This window comes from Panthera pardus, unplaced genomic scaffold (assembly GCF_024362965.1).
Source record: "Panthera pardus isolate Hobbes unplaced genomic scaffold, ASM2436296v1 HiC_scaffold_20, whole genome shotgun sequence".
Taxonomy (NCBI): Eukaryota; Metazoa; Chordata; class Mammalia; order Carnivora; family Felidae; genus Panthera; species Panthera pardus.
The window spans coordinates 88,004,225-88,020,147 of NW_026526766.1; the positions used below are offsets into that span (position 1 = coordinate 88,004,225).

General features: G+C 62.3%; 1 protein-coding gene across 1 annotated transcript in view; it reads left to right on the forward strand.

Annotated features, from left to right (window-relative positions):
* The window catches only part of HMCN2 (hemicentin 2), a 145,007-nt gene that overhangs the window by 103,134 nt on the left and 25,950 nt on the right, over positions 1 to 15,923 (forward strand). Inside the window, 20 exon segments of the mRNA XM_053908429.1 lie at positions 413 to 509; positions 777 to 938; positions 1,103 to 1,216; positions 2,110 to 2,312; positions 3,013 to 3,094; positions 4,658 to 4,789; positions 7,139 to 7,282; positions 7,375 to 7,534; positions 7,634 to 7,758; positions 8,226 to 8,409; positions 9,399 to 9,496; positions 9,994 to 10,260; positions 10,739 to 10,920; positions 11,389 to 11,470; positions 11,564 to 11,700; positions 12,028 to 12,169; positions 12,258 to 12,402; positions 13,359 to 13,486; positions 14,044 to 14,200; positions 15,523 to 15,644. Of these exon segments, the coding sequence (XP_053764404.1) occupies positions 413 to 509; positions 777 to 938; positions 1,103 to 1,216; positions 2,110 to 2,312; positions 3,013 to 3,094; positions 4,658 to 4,789; positions 7,139 to 7,282; positions 7,375 to 7,534; positions 7,634 to 7,758; positions 8,226 to 8,409; positions 9,399 to 9,496; positions 9,994 to 10,260; positions 10,739 to 10,920; positions 11,389 to 11,470; positions 11,564 to 11,700; positions 12,028 to 12,169; positions 12,258 to 12,402; positions 13,359 to 13,486; positions 14,044 to 14,200; positions 15,523 to 15,644 (2,863 nt within the window).

Here is a 15,923-nt window from a genome sequence, read left to right on the forward strand (position 1 = left end):
ACACGGAGTACCCGCAGAGGACACATACGTGTGCCACATCTAGAGCCCGATGCGGCAGGAAAGCCGCGCGACCCTCACAGAGCTGGGCCCGGCACCCTCGGTCACCCGGATCCAGGCACAGCTGTACGGGTGCCCAGCACAGCACGGAGCGGCCCTGCTCGGGGCTGGGGTTGGGGGGGGACGGTTGTCACCATCTAGTTTGCTCTAGGGGATCACCTAGCACCAAGCTCACGCTGTGCCCCAAATGTCCCAAAGAGCCCTTGACGGACGTGGGTGGGGGGTGCCCCTCGAGCACTGCTCCGTGCAGACAAAGGCGGCGGGCAGACAAAGGAGCCCTCACGGTCCTTCCTGGAGGAGCCCAGAGCCCGCAGGCCCGTGGCGTCTCCCAGGCACCTTGTCCCTGCGCCCGCAGGTCTCCACGGCCGAGGTGGCCGATGCCGCCAGCTACATGTGTGTGGCGGAGAACCCGGCGGGCTCCTCGGAGAAGCTCTTCACCCTCAGGGTACAAGGTGAGCCGGGCTGAGCAGCGGCCCCTGGGGGGGCTCCCAGCTCGGGAGGGCCGCTGCTCCCTCTCTGATCTCTGAGCCTTGTGTCGTCATCCGTGGGGTAGTCGTGACAAATAGTTGTGACTGCACAGCCGTGCTTAAAAGATGCTCCAAGGCAAGGCGCCAGGAGCTCCGAAGGGCCGTGTTCCACTCTGTGGCTCCCTGCCCCGCCCCCCCCGACCCGAACGCGCTCTCATGGGTCTTTCTTTCTCCCGGTGGCTGCGGGGACAGCCCCACCACGAATCACAGGCCCAAGCTTGGAGCAGGTCACTGCCACGGTCAACAGCAGCATCTCCCTGTCCTGTGACGTCCATGCTCACCCGAGCCCTGAGGTCACGTGGTACCGGGACGGCCAGGCCGTCTCCCTGGGAAAAGAGATCTTCCTCCGGCCTGGTGGGTAAACTGAGGCTTGGAGCCCAGCCTGAGGCTGTGTGGGGAGTCAGAGTTGCTTCCCCAAACCTGGGAACCACACCGGGAGTCTGGGAGGACTTGGGGACTGTGGGCCGGGGCCCCGGGGCCCATTTGCTGGTGCGAGGGGCCGGCTCCCCCCGCCACAGGCACCCACACGCTGCAGCTGGCCAGGACGCAGCCATCAGACTCCGGGATGTACCTGTGTGAGGCCCTCAACGCCGCCGGCCGAGACCAGAAGCTGGTGCAGCTTAGCGTGCTGGGTACGTCCTGCCTGTCCCCCACTCCTTCAGTGAGCCCTCGGCCCCACACGCTGAGGGAGCACAGCCAGGAAAGGGGGCAGCCGGCCCCGGGGGGAGCCTGGGATGCCCTGCACCGTCTCTGGGCAGCAGGGTGGGTAACATCCTGGCCTGCAGAGTTGGACACGTTGTGTTTGAGACCCACCTGTGCGCTTCGTTGCTCTGTGATCTGGGGCAAGTCGCGTTCCCTCTCTGAGCCTCAGGCCTCCCGTCTGTAAGGTGACGGTTGGCACAAGGATGGCTTGTGAGTGCTTACCCGGCACGCCGTGAGCCCCGAGGTCGAGGAGGGGACAGCAGGACAGCTGCGGGGGGGCTGGCCCAGGAGGGGCCCTTCCCAAGCCTGATTGATCCGAGGTTCTCAGCATGCGGCCTTTGTCGGGGCCTCTGGTCTTCAGACTCCTCTTGGGGAGAAGCTGGCCCAAGTTGTCATGACCCAGAGCTCACTGGAGGTTTCCATCTAGCCCCGGGGCCGGTTGATTTATTAGCACGGTGTTCACCTACTGTGTGTGCCCTGTGGCAGGTCCCGTGGGCTCACGGCCGGGGGTGGGGGCTTCCGTGCTGGTTTGCTGGAGGGACGTGGGCTGTGGGGGACCCCCATGGGGGCTCTGACCCAGCCAGGGCCTGCCCCGTGCAGGAAAGAGCCCAGGAAGGCCATGGGAGGATCTCCCCATCTAAGAAACTGAGGCCCAGAGAGGGCAGGAGGCTTTTCCCAGGACCTGGACTCTCGTCCCCCCGCTCCCTGGGGCCGGCTCCACTGCGTGACCCCTGTGGGCCTCCGTCGGCTGTCTCCCCTGGCTGGAACCAGGGAGGACGCCGGGAAGGCTGCTGTGCCTCAGTCCGCTCACCTGTTTTCCCAGTGCCCCCCACCTTCAGGCAGGCTCCCGGCGGCCCCCAGGACGCGATCCTGGTCCGGGCTGGGGACAGAGCAGTCCTGAGCTGTGAGACCGACTCACTCCCTGAGCCGACCGTGACCTGGCTTAAAGACGGGCAGCCCCTGGTCCCGACGCAGCGCACCCGGGCTCTGCTGGGTGGGCAGAGGCTGGAGGTCCAGGACACCCAGGTGAGCGGCCCCGAGGCGTGGGCAGCAGTGGGTGGTCGTGGGGCCCGGGCCTGGTGAGCCCAGGAGGCAGGCAGGGTGAGGCAGCTGCGTGGCAGGGTGTAGGGACGGTCACCTCCTTAGTCTACAGGGCCTCGCACCAAGTTGCTTAGCAGCCTGCAGGGCAGGTGACGTGAGAAGAGCACGGGGCGCCAGAGCTGGCTCTGAACTGACCTTGAGCCGTCCGTGCCCTGGCACCTGCCTCCTTTCCCTGGGATCTAGAAGCCTTCTCCAGGCCCCCCTGGCTGCGACCCTCTGGGAGCCTGCTCTGCCCACCCTCCCTGGTGTGGATTAGACGCTCACAAGTGTTTGTTGGATGAATATTTGCTACTCCTCTGGGAAACCTTGCTGGGCTCCCGTCTCCTGGCCCAGCTCCGTCCCCCTGCAGCGAGGGGCTTTTTCCTCCAGGCTTGGCTGATGTGCAGGCCCAGGGGCGGGTGGGGGTCCGGAACCTATGCATTCACCCTCCAACAACCCTCCTGCTTCTTGAGGTTCTTGGGAAAAGCCAGCGGGTCCTGTCTCCTCTTTGGCTTCCCAGGCGGGACCAGCATATTTGGGGAGTCCCTTCTCCAGAAGGTTCTGAGGCCTGGGTGTTTTGGGGGGGCCCTAGGTATCCCCCTCCCGGCCCCGTGCACACCATCACCGCGTGTTCTCTTTGTCCCAGGTGTCGGATAAAGGTTTATACAGCTGTAAAGTCAGCAATACCGCGGGGGAAGCCATGCGGACGTTTGTCCTCACTGTCCAGGGTAAGCTGGGGACCAGCCTGAGAGCATTGCCGTGGGACCCCCCTAGCAGCACACAGGGCCGCCAAGGATGGGAGGGGCAGTAGCTAGAAAGAGTCAGTGGCCCTGTGTACTTAGGGCACAGGATACGGCACTGAAAAGACCAGGACTGTTGTTGACTTGCTCTCTGGGGCTCAGCAGGGCGCCTTGGTTCCTCTGAGCCTTGGGTTTATCTTCCGGTGAAGGGAGGAAAAGTGGTACCTGCCTACTCGGCAGACAGGGAGCGTTCAATTGACGGGCTGCCGTGAGTGTATCTATAAAGTGCCCAGCACGGCCCTGAGAGAGTCAGGCAGTGGGAGCCCTGCGGCCATGTCGCCACTATTTTGAGCCCTGGGGGGCCTGCTCCCTCAGCCCAAGGACCGAACACAGATGGCATTTGACTGGATGTGGCTCAAGCTGGGGGAAAAGGGGGAGCTCGCTTTAGGGAACTAAAGGATGAAGGCTCAGCCAGACTTTCTTGGCATCAGGTATCGTATCAGTTAGAATATAAGCTCAGCTGTGTAACAAAGAGACCCCAAACCCCAGTGGATTAAACGAGAGAGAACTTTACCTTTCTCGTGCAAAAGCCCAGAGGTGAGTGTCTAGTCTGGGGGTCGGTGGGGGGGGGGGGGAGCTCGGGGCCTTCCGAGTGGTAGGTAAATTACTGAGTGGTAATTTGGGGCCCGGGATCTTTCCGTCCTGTCGGCCACCCTCCCCTTAGGGCACTGCCCCTGTCCACATGCATCCCGTCCCAGTTCACAGGAAGCAGAAAGGAGCAGGAGCAGAGGGCAAGCATTTTTGTTCTGAGCGAGTGATGCGGGTCTGCCCCCTTGCCTGGATCCCGTCAGTGGGAACATAGGCCACTGGCCCCAGCAGGCTGCAAGGGAGACTGGGAAATGTAGTTCTACCTGAGCGAGCCTGTACTCTGCTAAACTGCTGGGCGAGATGGGAAGGACAGGTGCGTGTTGGGGGGTAAGGGGGTGGGGGGGCGGACATCAGCTGTCCGCCCCAGAAGGCAAAGCCAGGAGCCTGCCCACCAGGCAAGTAGCAGGTGGAGCCAACCGTGAGCCATATTGAATACGGCTGTTGAAACTTATCGACAGCAGGTTTGCTGCTTCAAGCCTTCTCCCGTTGGCTGCTTTGACCAGTGGTGAGAAGCGGGGGGAACGTCTGGTCCCTGAGGACAAAGACATTTCATCCTGAGCACAGCCATTTTTGTTCCACTGGTAGCGGTTGCCTGGGACGCGTGACGCCATCCTGGCTGAGCAGGAGAGAGTGTTGGGATCGATTAGTGATGTCTGCCCTGTTCACAGCCAGGCACTCACCATCCTTGGGCTGAGTGGACCCCTCTGGGCTCTGCTCTGCAGGCAGTTGCTGGTTCTGTTTACATCTGTGAGTGAGGCAACCTTTATTGCTACCGATGGCAAAGCATAACATGTCAACTGCTAACCAGAAGGAAGAGCCCGTTGAGTGTCCCTAATCCGCCCGGGCGGAAGGAAGGGGGCCGCGGAATCTTAGGATCCTGGCAATCTGGCTTCTCTCCTGCAGTGCCCCCAACATTTGAGAACCCCAGGACAGAGAGAGTGAGCCAGGTGGCCGGGAGCCCCCTGGTGCTGAGCTGTGATGTGACCGGGGTCCCTGCACCTACTGTCACCTGGCTGAAGGACAGAATGCCTGTTGGTGAGTGCATCCTGCCCTCTCAGCGATGACACAACAATGGCAGCGACCTTGGCGAAATCAAAGGCCGGCGGGGTCCTGTCATCCCACCCCCTGTTTGTCTTTCGACCCGATCGGCCCTTGAAATCCCAGTGTGGAAACCCATTCACGTGGGGGCTCAAAGGCTCCCTGCGTTTGTGTCCCCAATCAGCTCCCACAAGCTGGGTGCAGGGTGGGTGCTGAGGGCCCGGGCGGTCTGCCCCTGGGCTTGGCGTCGGCCCCCAAAGCTGCTGCTTCCCCCAGCAACTCAGCTCCGTCTGGCCCGGCTGCCGGTCACCCCCCCGTCCAGGCCTTCGTCCCTCTCCCCTCACCCACCCGTAGGTCTGTCGGCAGAGCCCTCCCTTCGTCAGCTGCTAGACGCCTCTGGTGCCAGCCAGCTCTCTGCTGCCCGTAGCCTTTCCCTTTCCGGCCACCACGGTCCCCCTGCCCCGGGAGGGCAGCAGCCCCCACACGGGTCCTTGGTCCAGTCCCCGTCTCTAGTGCCGTCTCCAGACGGGGAGGAAGGGATCTCAAAGTGCAGCTCTGAGGAGGTCCCTTGTCTTTCTCTGTCTCTCGGTCTCTCTGTCTCCCCCACCCAACCCTCCCTCAAATACAGCTTTATCCACATTCACATACTGTGCAATTTATCCGTTTAAAGCTTACGATTCCATTCTTTTTAGTATATTCACCGACCATCCCCACGATCAATCTTAGGACATTTTTATCACCCAAAGGGAAACCCCATTTCCCCCCCAGACCTGCCCCCAACCCCAGCCCTAGGCAGCCACTGGCCTGTTTTGTGTCTCTGTAGGTTTGCTTGTTCTGGACACTGCACACAAGTGGAATCATGCACTACGTGACCTTTTGCGACTGACTTTTCTGCTTAGCTTCCTGTTTCTAGGGTCCATCCATGTAGCAGCGGGTGTTAGTTCCTCATTCTTTCTTTCTTTTAAGTTTATTCATTTGTTTCGAGAGAGGGAGAGAGAGAGAGAGAGAGAGGCGAGAAGAGGCAGAGAGAGGGGAGGAGAGAGAGCAAATCCCGAGCAGGCTCCATGCTGTCAGCACAGAGCCTGATGCAGGGCTCGAACTCACGAACAGTGCGATCATGACCTGAAACCAAGAGTCGGACGCTTCACCAACTGAGCCACCCGGGCGGCCCCGTTCTTTCTTTTAAGTTCAAGTTTTTCTCTCTTTTTTATGGCTGACTATTCACTGTGGGGCTATATCATATTTGCTCTATCCTTTTCATCAGCCGGTGGACGTCCGGGTTGAATCCCCCTTGGGGCTCTCATGAATGATGTGCTGTGAAGTGTTTAAGGACGAGTGTCCGTGTGGCTCACGCTCTCCTGTCCCTTTGGGCTACACCTGGTTGTGGAACCTCTCTGGGCCCCGTTCTCCACCTCCTCTCGTGGCATACGCTGTTTCCTCGCGGAAATACCCACCCCGGGCCCCCCCCCACCCCGCCCAGTGCCTCTACTGGCTGGTTGATACCCGCTTGGTTCAGCTGAGACCCGCCCCCTCCCAAGACCTGCCTGACCCGTCTTGGCTCCCTCGGGGGCTTCACAGGGCTGGTCGTGCAGGATCCCGCGGGTCTCACTGTCCCGGATGCACTTTGAGCCCCTAGAGGCCACGGGCCGTGTCTCACTCGGCTTTGATCCCCAGGCGGACAGCCGGACGTGCAGTCGTTGGTTTAGTACGTTTCGTGTCCAGAGACTGGCCGCACAGTTGAGAACCCGGGTGAGGGTGGCCCGGCCTGGGCTGGGCAGCCAGGGGAGGCTTCAGGCCGAGGTGCGGCTGGACAGACGGGGGCCATTCCAGGCTGGAGTGGGGGGACAGGTGCGTGCAGCCTGAGCAGAGGCCCTGGGGAGCCCCTCGCGAGACTTGCATCGGGGCCCGGAAGTGGTCAGTGAGTGGCTGATTTACCCTGATTGGAAGCCCTGGTGGGTGACAGCGGGCAGGGTAGAGATGGGCGGGAGGGGAGGGGGGCCCTGGGGGCCCACAGGAAGAGGGCCAGGCCTCGGACACTAAAGGAAATGGGGCACCTTGGCGAGAAATGCCAGTAGGGACAGCTGTGGGTGGGGCACGGGGCCCTTAGAGACCCAGCTGAGGAAGGTTGTGATGTAGGCAGCAAAAGACCCTGCCCCTGTCTGGGCCTCAGTTTCCCTGTGAGCCCCAGAAGCGGGTGGGCGATGCCAGGGTTCCTGGGGTCCCGCGAGTGTGGGGGATGGGCGCCTTCTCCAGGAGTCACGTGACTTGCGTGGGGGGCCCCGTAGGTGGCGCCCGGGGCGGTGCGGCCGTGCGGGTGAGGGCCTGGCACGTCCCTCCGTCCCACAGAGAGCAACGTGGCGCATGGCGTGGTCTCCCGGGGGGGCCGCCTCCAGCTGAGTCGCCTGCAGCCCGCCCAGGCTGGCACCTACACGTGCGTGGCGGAGAACAGCCAGGCCGAGGCCCGCAAGGACTTCGTGGTGGCCGTGCTGGGTACGTCCGCGCCCTGTGTCCCCCACCCCCGTGTCCCTCCCCCTTCGTCAGCCCCCGCGCGGGCCCCCGCCTCACCATAGCCCCCGCCGCAGCGGCCCCCCGGATCCGGAGCTCGGGTGCCACGCAGGAGCACAGTGTCCTGGAGGGGCAGGAGGTGCGGCTGCACTGTGAGGCGGACGGGCAGCCCCCGCCCGACGTGGCCTGGCTGAAGGACGGTGGCCCGCTGGGCCAAGGCGTGGGCCCCCACCTCCGGTAAGGCCCGCCCCGTGTCCTCCCGGGTCCCCCCGCCCCCACCCCGAGCAGCAGCCACAGCCCCTTACCTGCCGGCTCTCGGCTCTCCGGCCCGAGCAGGTTCTACGTGGACGGCGGTGCCCTGGTGCTGAAGGGCCTGAGGGCCGAGGACTCGGGCGCCTACACCTGCGTGGCCCACAACGCGGCCGGGGAGGACGCCAGGCTGCACACAGTGAGCGTGCTGGGTGAGCAGCGGAGGGGCGAGGAGGGGGGCGGCTCTGCCCTCCCGGGGCTGCCGCGGCCCGGCCACTGTGGGGCCTCCACCGGGGGCATCTGGAGGGGGGATGCCGGGGCCGGGATGCCGGAGACCTGGTTCCAGCGCCAGCCATGTCCACACTGTGAGCCAGGCCACCATACGGCCTCTCTGGGCCTCTGCATCCTTTCTGAGACTAAAGGAACAGGCGCTCCCGGCCCAGGGGCGCGGCGGGAGAGTTGGGGAGTAGGGGGGCGGGTGAGAAGAGAGCCATGGGGTGAGCCCGTGCCCCCCTGTGCTGGGTTTTTTCCTCTCCTGGCACCGATGTGTGGCTCTAAGAACCCCATACGAGATGGTTGCTGCTTTCTGGAATTTGCCCGAGAGCATCCCATCTCCCCCACCCAGACCCTCTTCCTCAACGCCCTCACCGCCCCCCTTTTCCTCTCTGCCCGCCCCCAGTTCCTCCCACCATCGAGCAGTGGGCAGAGGGCTCGGGGACCCTGGTGAGCAGGCCTGGGGAGCTGGTGACCATGGCGTGCCCCGTCCGGGGCTCCGCGCCCATCCGCATGAGCTGGCTCAAGGACGGGCTGCCCCTGCCGCTGTCCCAACGCACTCGCCTCCACAGCTCGGGCCGCACCCTCAGGTAGGGGGGAGGCCCCCCGGCCCCTGGGCCAGCTGGTCCCAGACACAGTCTCCAGGCAGCTTGGGTTTCGGAGCACATCTGAACGGTTTTCAAATAAAAATAATACATATAAGCACGCAGAGGTCTGTGGTGGGGACCCACCCCCAAATGGAACTCCAGTGACAAAAGAGGACTCTGCCCTCAGGTTCTCCCCACCGAGGGAGGGAGGCAGAGAGCCAGGTGATGACATCTGGTGGTTTCCAGTTCAGCCTGCCTTGGGGTGGAGGAAAAATCAGGGAAGGCTTCCTGGAAGAAGGCTTCTGAGCCTTCTTCGACACTTAGTTCCGGGCACTGGGAACTGGGCAGTGAGCAAAATAAAACCTCTGCCCCTGCAGCTGCTTTATCAGGGGAGGAGAGCGGACACTGGGTAGAATGTCACAAGGGATACACACGCTGCAGAATAAAGTAGGGGAAAGAAAAAATGAGAGGTAGCAGCGGAGGCTGGTATTTTAGGGTGGTCAGTGATAGGCACTCAGATAAGGCGACCTTTGAGCAGAGGTGGGCGGAGTTAAGAGAGCGAGCTGAGCGGATTCTGTAGGGAGGAGCTTCCCTAACCGGAAGAGGGTTAGAGCAGCAAGTTCAAAGGCCCTGAGGTGGGCATGTGCCCGTGTATTCAAGGATTGGGGGGAGGCTTGCGGGGTGGGGGGGACCAGCAGGCAGGTGTCTCCTTGGGTGAGACAGCGTAGGCGGTGGGAGTGGAAAAGCAGGAGATCTGGCCTCGGGGTGAAGTGAGTCAGAGAAGGCAGCAGGGGCCAGGGAGTCTGGGGCTTTATTCTGGGGGCACCCGGGAACCGGGGAAGGGGTTTGGGGCCGACGCTGGGCCCGTTCAGGTGAGTTTCAGAGCTGCCTCTCTGGCAGGCAGGCCACTGGGAGACAGGAAAAGAGAAGGACTGTTTTCATGAGCCACCTCCCCTCCCTCTTTCCCCCGTCACCCCTCTCGAGGGGTTCAGGATTTCCCAGGTGCAGTTGGCAGATGCTGGTGTCTTTACCTGTGTGGCTGCAAGCCCAGCTGGTGTGACCGACAGGAATTTCACCTTGCAGGTGCACGGTACGGATCGGGGGGAGTGGGGGGTGGAATAAATGTGTCCCTTGGCCTTGGGCCTGAGAATCAGGCCAGTGGGCAAACACAGAGACTCAGTCTTTGATTCGCTCGGTTCCTCATTCATTCACGCCACAAGCAGCCATTAGACCCTGCGGTGTGCCAGGGCCTTGCTGGGCACCGGGGTGCGACAGTGAGCAGCAGAGGCCCCTGCCACTGGGGGGGGTCAGTGCAGGAAACAGCTCTGTAAAGAGGCAGTCGGAATTCCAGGCAACTAGTGACAGCAGGGGAAGGAGAGGAAGCTACCGGAGCCCAGAAGAGGCCGCCTCGACTGGCCTGGGGAGTTCAGGGAAGGCTTCCCGGAGGAGGCGAGGTCTACGCTGAGGACTGGAGATGAGAGGGAATAGTCCAGGAGAAGGGCGTTCTGACTGATACAAGAACAGCCTGTGCAAAGGTCCAGGGGCGAGGGCCATGCGAGGACTCGTGCCCGCTCTTGCCCTCCACAGTGCCTCCTGTCTTGGAGCCGGTAGAGTTCCAGAATGACGTGGCGGTCGTCCGTGGCTCCTCGGTGGTCCTCCCCTGTGAAGCCCGGGGAAGCCCTCTGCCCCTAGTGTCGTGGATGAAGGATGGGGAGCCCTTGTTGCCCCAGAGCCTTGAACAGGGGCCCAGCCTGCAGCTGGAGACAGCGGGAGCTGGAGACTCGGGCACCTACTCCTGTGTGGCCGTGAGCGAGGCGGGGGAAGCCAGGAGGCATTTCCAGCTGACAGTGATGGGTGGGTCATCTGTCCCCCCCACCCCCCGCCCCGTGCCAGCGTCTCTGGGCCCGGGGGGCGTCGGAGAAGGTGGCGAGGGAGGTGACGTCCCCTGGTGCATCTCCCCAGGGGCGGCCGCCTGGGTGCAGGGTTTGGGGGGAAGGGCGGGCTCATACCCGATGCCTCGCTGGCCTTGACGCGGGGGTTGGATGGCCTCGTTCTCCTGGGGCTCTGCTCCTCAGCTCTGTCCCCCAGTGTTGTAGAGCGGAGACAAAGGGCCTGCCGTGTGCTTGCTGGCTTTAAAGCACAAATAATTGTCCCAGGCAAATGGGCCTGTGGTTTCTGGTGTTCTCAGGATCCTCTGGCACAGCGCCCCGCCCCTCCGCCTTTGGTGGCCCCTTCTGCGGTCAGCGTCCGGATGGTGGGGGCTTGGAGATGCACCCCAGCTCCCAGCGCTGAGTGCAGCCGCCATGCTGACCCCGGGTGGGGTGTTTTGCAGACCCCCCCCACATAGAGGACTCGGGCCAGCCCGCAGAGCTGCTGCTGACTCCCGGCACCCCCTTGGAGCTCCGCTGCGATGCCCAGGGCACCCCGCCGCCCAACATCACCTGGCATAAGGACGGGCAGGCCCTGAGCGGGCCTGCAGACAGCAGTAGGGTGCTCCGGGTAGAGGACGTACAGGTGCAGCTTCCCCACTGCTGTGGGCTGGGGCTGGCGGAAGGGAGGGGAGGGGAGGGGAGGGCAGGGGACGAGAGGTGGAGGGAAGGACCCCACAGCACTTGGCAGTTAGGCTGAGCTCTTCCTTTGTGTGGGGGTCACCCACCAGGGCCAATGCCCTCGAGAGCTCCCAGCCAGGTCAGGGCCAAGGCTGATGCAGAAACCGGGTCACTCCCCAGCCCGGCCAGAGGAGGGCTGGTGCAGTCAAGGGGCACTTCCTGGAGGAGGCAGGCTTTACCCTGGCCACAAAGCAAGGGTGAGCTGGAGATGGAGAAGGAACGTCCCAGGGAGGGGGCTGGTGGGAAAGGGGGCGTGGCAGACTCAGCCGGCCTGAGTCTGAATCGTGGGGCCCGAGTTGTGTAGGAAAGAGACCAGATCAGGAGGTGGGCAGGCTGGGACCAGAGGCAGCTGCTAACCCTGGTCCATCCATAGGTGGGCGATGCTGGGCTGTACACGTGCCTGGCCCAGAGCCCCGCCGGCCAAGCGGAGAAGAGCTTCCGGGTCAGGGTTCAAGGTAGGGCGTGCCAGGGTGGCGGCCGGAGAGGCAGGCGGGATGGGACCCGCAGGGGCGAGTCCGTCTCTCATGCCCTCTCTGCTGCCCACCCAGGCCCCCCGCACGTTATAGGGCCCCGAGGCCCCCGCTCTGTGGTCGGCCTGGCTCCCGGGCAGCTGGTTCTGGAGTGCTCGGTGGAGGCGGAGCCAGCACCCGAGATTGAATGGCACCGAGATGGCATCCTGCTGCAGGTGGGTGCCAGGCAGGGGCCACCACCTTCTGTGGCCCTCCGGCCCCGGCCCCTGACCAGGCCGGGTGACCCGGGGCTAGTTACTGAGGTTCTCTGTGCTCTCCCCTGAAATGGGAACCGAAGCTTGCAAGTCTTCTGCGAGCATGAGTCCCTTCTGCGACATCCCCAGTAGGCAGAGCCCGAGGGCAGGAGGCTCATTCCCTACCTGCCCCCTCCCCCCCCCCCCCCCACCACCCCCACCCTCACGAACCTGTTTCCTCCCTGCCTGGTGCCTGGCCCAGCCTGGCCCGGTGCTAAGGAGGGTCTCTCCACCCTGGGGACCCTGTAGGCGGACGCCCACACCCAATTCCCAGAACAGGGAAGGTTCCTCCAGCTGCGGGCCCTGAGCACGGCCGACGGGGGCAACTACAGCTGCACGGCCCGCAACGCCGCGGGCAGCACCAGCGTGGCCTTCCGCGTGGAGATCCACAGTGAGTGGGCCTCACCCCGCCGCGCGCTGGCCCTCCCGAGGGCTGCAGGCTCCCAGCACCCACTCGCTCTGTGCCCCGCCCCCCCCAGTGGTGCCCACCATCCAGCCAGGACCGCCCGCAGTGAACGCCTCCGTGAACCAGACGGCCGTGCTGCCCTGCCGGGTGGACGGCGCTCCCCCACCCCTCGTGAGCTGGCGGAAGGACGGGGCCCCCCTGGATCCTGAGAGCCCCAGGTGGGAGCTGGGAGGGGAGGGTCTCGGGGGGGGGGGGGCGGTTTATAAACAGCAACCGCCTGGGCACTTGGAGCAGAAAGGTGGCTGTATTGCCAGCGCACGGGTCTCCTCCGAAGCCAAGGGGACAGGCATGTCCAGGGCATCGAGGGTGTCAAAAATCCCAGGTGGCTGGCTGGCTGCCTGTCTGTCTGGTTTCGACTCTTGGTTGCTAATGTCTGTTTCTGTGTGTATTGCATGCCCCCCCCCCCCGCCCCCGCCCATCCCCGTCTCTCTCTCTCAGACCAATTTTCTACACCTTCTTTCTCTGTGAACATGGCAGAGACAGCCCCCAACCCCTCCCCGGGCTCCCCCTGCCGCCGAGTTAGAGTTTCTCAGTTCATGCAACCTGCAGAGCCTGGAAAACTACCCGAGGACCCCCATTTCCAGGGCAGAGCATTCCATTGGTCCAGCCTGAATGACGTGTCTATCCCTTGTCCAACTGACTGTGGCTGGGGGCGGGGCTACCCAGTGCAGACAGGGCCTGGGGGCGGGGCTACCCATTACAGACAAGGCCTGGGGGCGGGGCTACCCTGTCCAGACAAGGCCTGGGGGGCGGGGCTACCTAGTACAGACAAGGCCTGGGGGCGGGGCAGTTCTCAGATCCGGGGGACAGGCGCGGAAAGGGTGTTTTCTGGATGCTGCTGACTCCCAGAGAGGAGCTAGGCCCAGGTGTGAGCATAGGAGCCCCCCCACCCCCTGCCCGCCCCGATGCTGGGTTGGGATGTGGGGAGCTGCCCATGGCTGTGACCTCCTCTGACCTTGGCCTCATGGATGCAGGACTCCAGAGTTAGCACCTTCTTACTGGGAAAGCCAGGAGCAGAGGGGAGGGTCTTGCTGGAGACACTACCGGGGTCCAACCCCTCAAAGGGCCTCCCTAGTCTGCTGGTCTCCATGGCAACCCCCTTCCTCCACTCCAGGTTGCAGCTTCTTCCTGAAGGTTCCCTGAGGATCCAGCCAGTCCTTGCCCAGGACGCTGGCCACTACCTCTGCTTTGCATCCAACTCTGCAGGCTCAGATCGGCAAGGCCGTGACCTCCAGGTCTTTGGTAGGTGGACGAGGGGAGGAATGTTCCTGGCCTTCATCCTGCACCCCCAGTCTGGGCCGGGTCCTGCTTAGTTTTTGGGTTTATCCTTGCTGTCAGGAGCCAAGAGCAATGAGCTCTACATGTTTTTGACCATGAAGCCTACTGGCAAAACTTTTGAACATGCACGCGCCAAAGATGCGTATTGATTTCATCAATATCGTACGGATATTTGCTCCCATACCATTGTATCAAGCAAGTGATGAAACATGCACAGATAAAAGACATTCGAAAGGATAAGATTCAGAGTCACCGCACCAGACGCGCTAATCTGCTTTTCCCGCTCCAATGGATCACCTTGGTGGCGGCCGCTCTTCTGGGCGCTGGCCTCCGGCAGGGCTGAGTAGAACCCCGAAATCTGCATTCAGGGAGAGGTGGCTAGGGAGCCGCCAGCCTTGGAGAGCAAAGGTTCCATCACCCCAGATTTGGGGTGCCTGTTGGAAGATTCCTGCGGAGTGTCTCCTGCCTCTCCCCTGCCCGCATCCTAGACCCTTGTCTCCTGATGACTACTCTCTCCCCAGAGCCTCCTGCCATCGCCCCCAGCCCCTCCAACCTGACCTTGATTGCCCACACCCCTGCCTCACTGCCCTGTGAGGCCAGCGGCTCCCCCAAGCCCCGGGTGGTCTGGTGGAAGGACGGACAGAAGCTGGATTTCCACCTGCAGCAGGGAACCTACCGGTACTGAGCGGGGCCTCTGGGTAGCCTCACGAGGTGCTCCGGGTGGGGGGACAGTGTGCCCATCCCACGGTGGGGAGCAGGGTCAGACACGAGGCAGGGGTGGGGTGGCTTATTCAGTTAAGCCTCCAACTTCAGCTCAGGTTGTGATCTCACAGTCTGTGAGTTCAAGCCCCGCGTCGGGCTCTGTGCTGGCAGCTCCGAGCCTGGAGCCTGCTTCCGATTCTGTCTCCCTTCTCTCTGCCCATGTCTGACTCATACTCTGTCTCTCTCTCTCAAAATAAGTAAACATTAAAAAAAAAAGAGAGAGAGGAAGGAAGGAAGGAAAGAAAGAAAGAAAGAAAGAAAGAAAGAAAGAAAGAAAGAAAGAAAAGGGAAGAAAAGAAAGGAAAGAAAGAAATGAGACAGGGATGTGTTCAGGGTCTCAACAAAGCCAGCACCAGGATCTATATCCTGACCTCAGGGGTCTAGGAGCGTCTTTATACTGAGATGCCTGATAGGGGGTAGGGGCATTTGGGACATAGAGCCAAACAGAAAGGAATGGCTCTGAAAACCATCCCAGCCACTGTGGTCTAACAACGATCGATATCCATACATGGAGGCCTGAGTTTGGCTGAGCCTGGATCCTCGTCTCCCAGTTTCTCATGTGCAGCTGACCATGGAATGATCCCTGGGCACGTTAAAGGAGTCAGTTCACTAATTCGCCAAATATTTCTTGTGTCGGGTGCCAGGCCGACACGGAGCTTCTGTCTAAAGCAGGGGCGCCTGGGTGGCTCAGTCAGTGAAGTGGCCGACTTCAGCTCAGGTCGTGATGTCACGGTTTGTGGGTTCAAGCCCCACGTCGGGCTCTGTGCTGACAGTTCAGAGCCTGGAGCCTGCTTCGGATTCTGGGTCTCCCTCTCTCTCTCTCTCCCCATCCCCGGCTCGTACTCTGTCTCTCTCAAAAATAACTAAACGTTTAAAAAGAGAAATTTAAAGCACGTGCTTAACAGACCCGAGCTGTTCCGATCAAGGACTTGGGTACCGTCGCTATTATGGAAGGTGTCCGATCTGGTGATTACAGAAAGCGTGCAGGGACATAGAGAACCACGGGGGTAACAATTAAACTTGCCCACGAGCTCAACTGCCCGACCTGTAAGCGTAGAAACTTCTAGAAGAAACTTCTATATTCGGGGCTGGGGGCCAGACACCAGAGGGGAAATTAGTCAGGAGACCCCCCCCCCCCCCCCGCCAGTCCCCTGCATCCAGATTGCTGCACAGGCTGAGCTCGGGTCAGCCAGGCCAGCTGGTTAGCCGTCATCTGTCTGTCTGTCCGTCCGTCCCAGGCTCCTGCCCTCCAACGCCCTGCTCCTGGCAGCTCCCAGCCCCCAGGACTCAGCCCAGTTTGAGTGCGTGGTGAGCAATGAGGTGGGCGAGGCCCGCAGGCATTACCAGGTGACCGTTCACGGTGAGTTGGAGCAGAGGGAGGAGGAAGAAAACAGGACAGGCACAGCGTGCACGTCTCCTGATCCCACGTACCCACGCTGACGCAACCCTGGCCCCAGCACTGTTCATGGCACTTAGGAGCTCTCGGGAGAGGCCTCTCCCCAATCCAGAATGTTCTGAACCCAGATCTGACCTTGCCATCGCCCTGGTTAAAATTCCTCCCTCCACGGCTGCCCACGGCTCTCAGGATAGAATGCAGGGTGTCACCTGGGCCCACAGTGTCCCGTGCATGCTGGCCCAG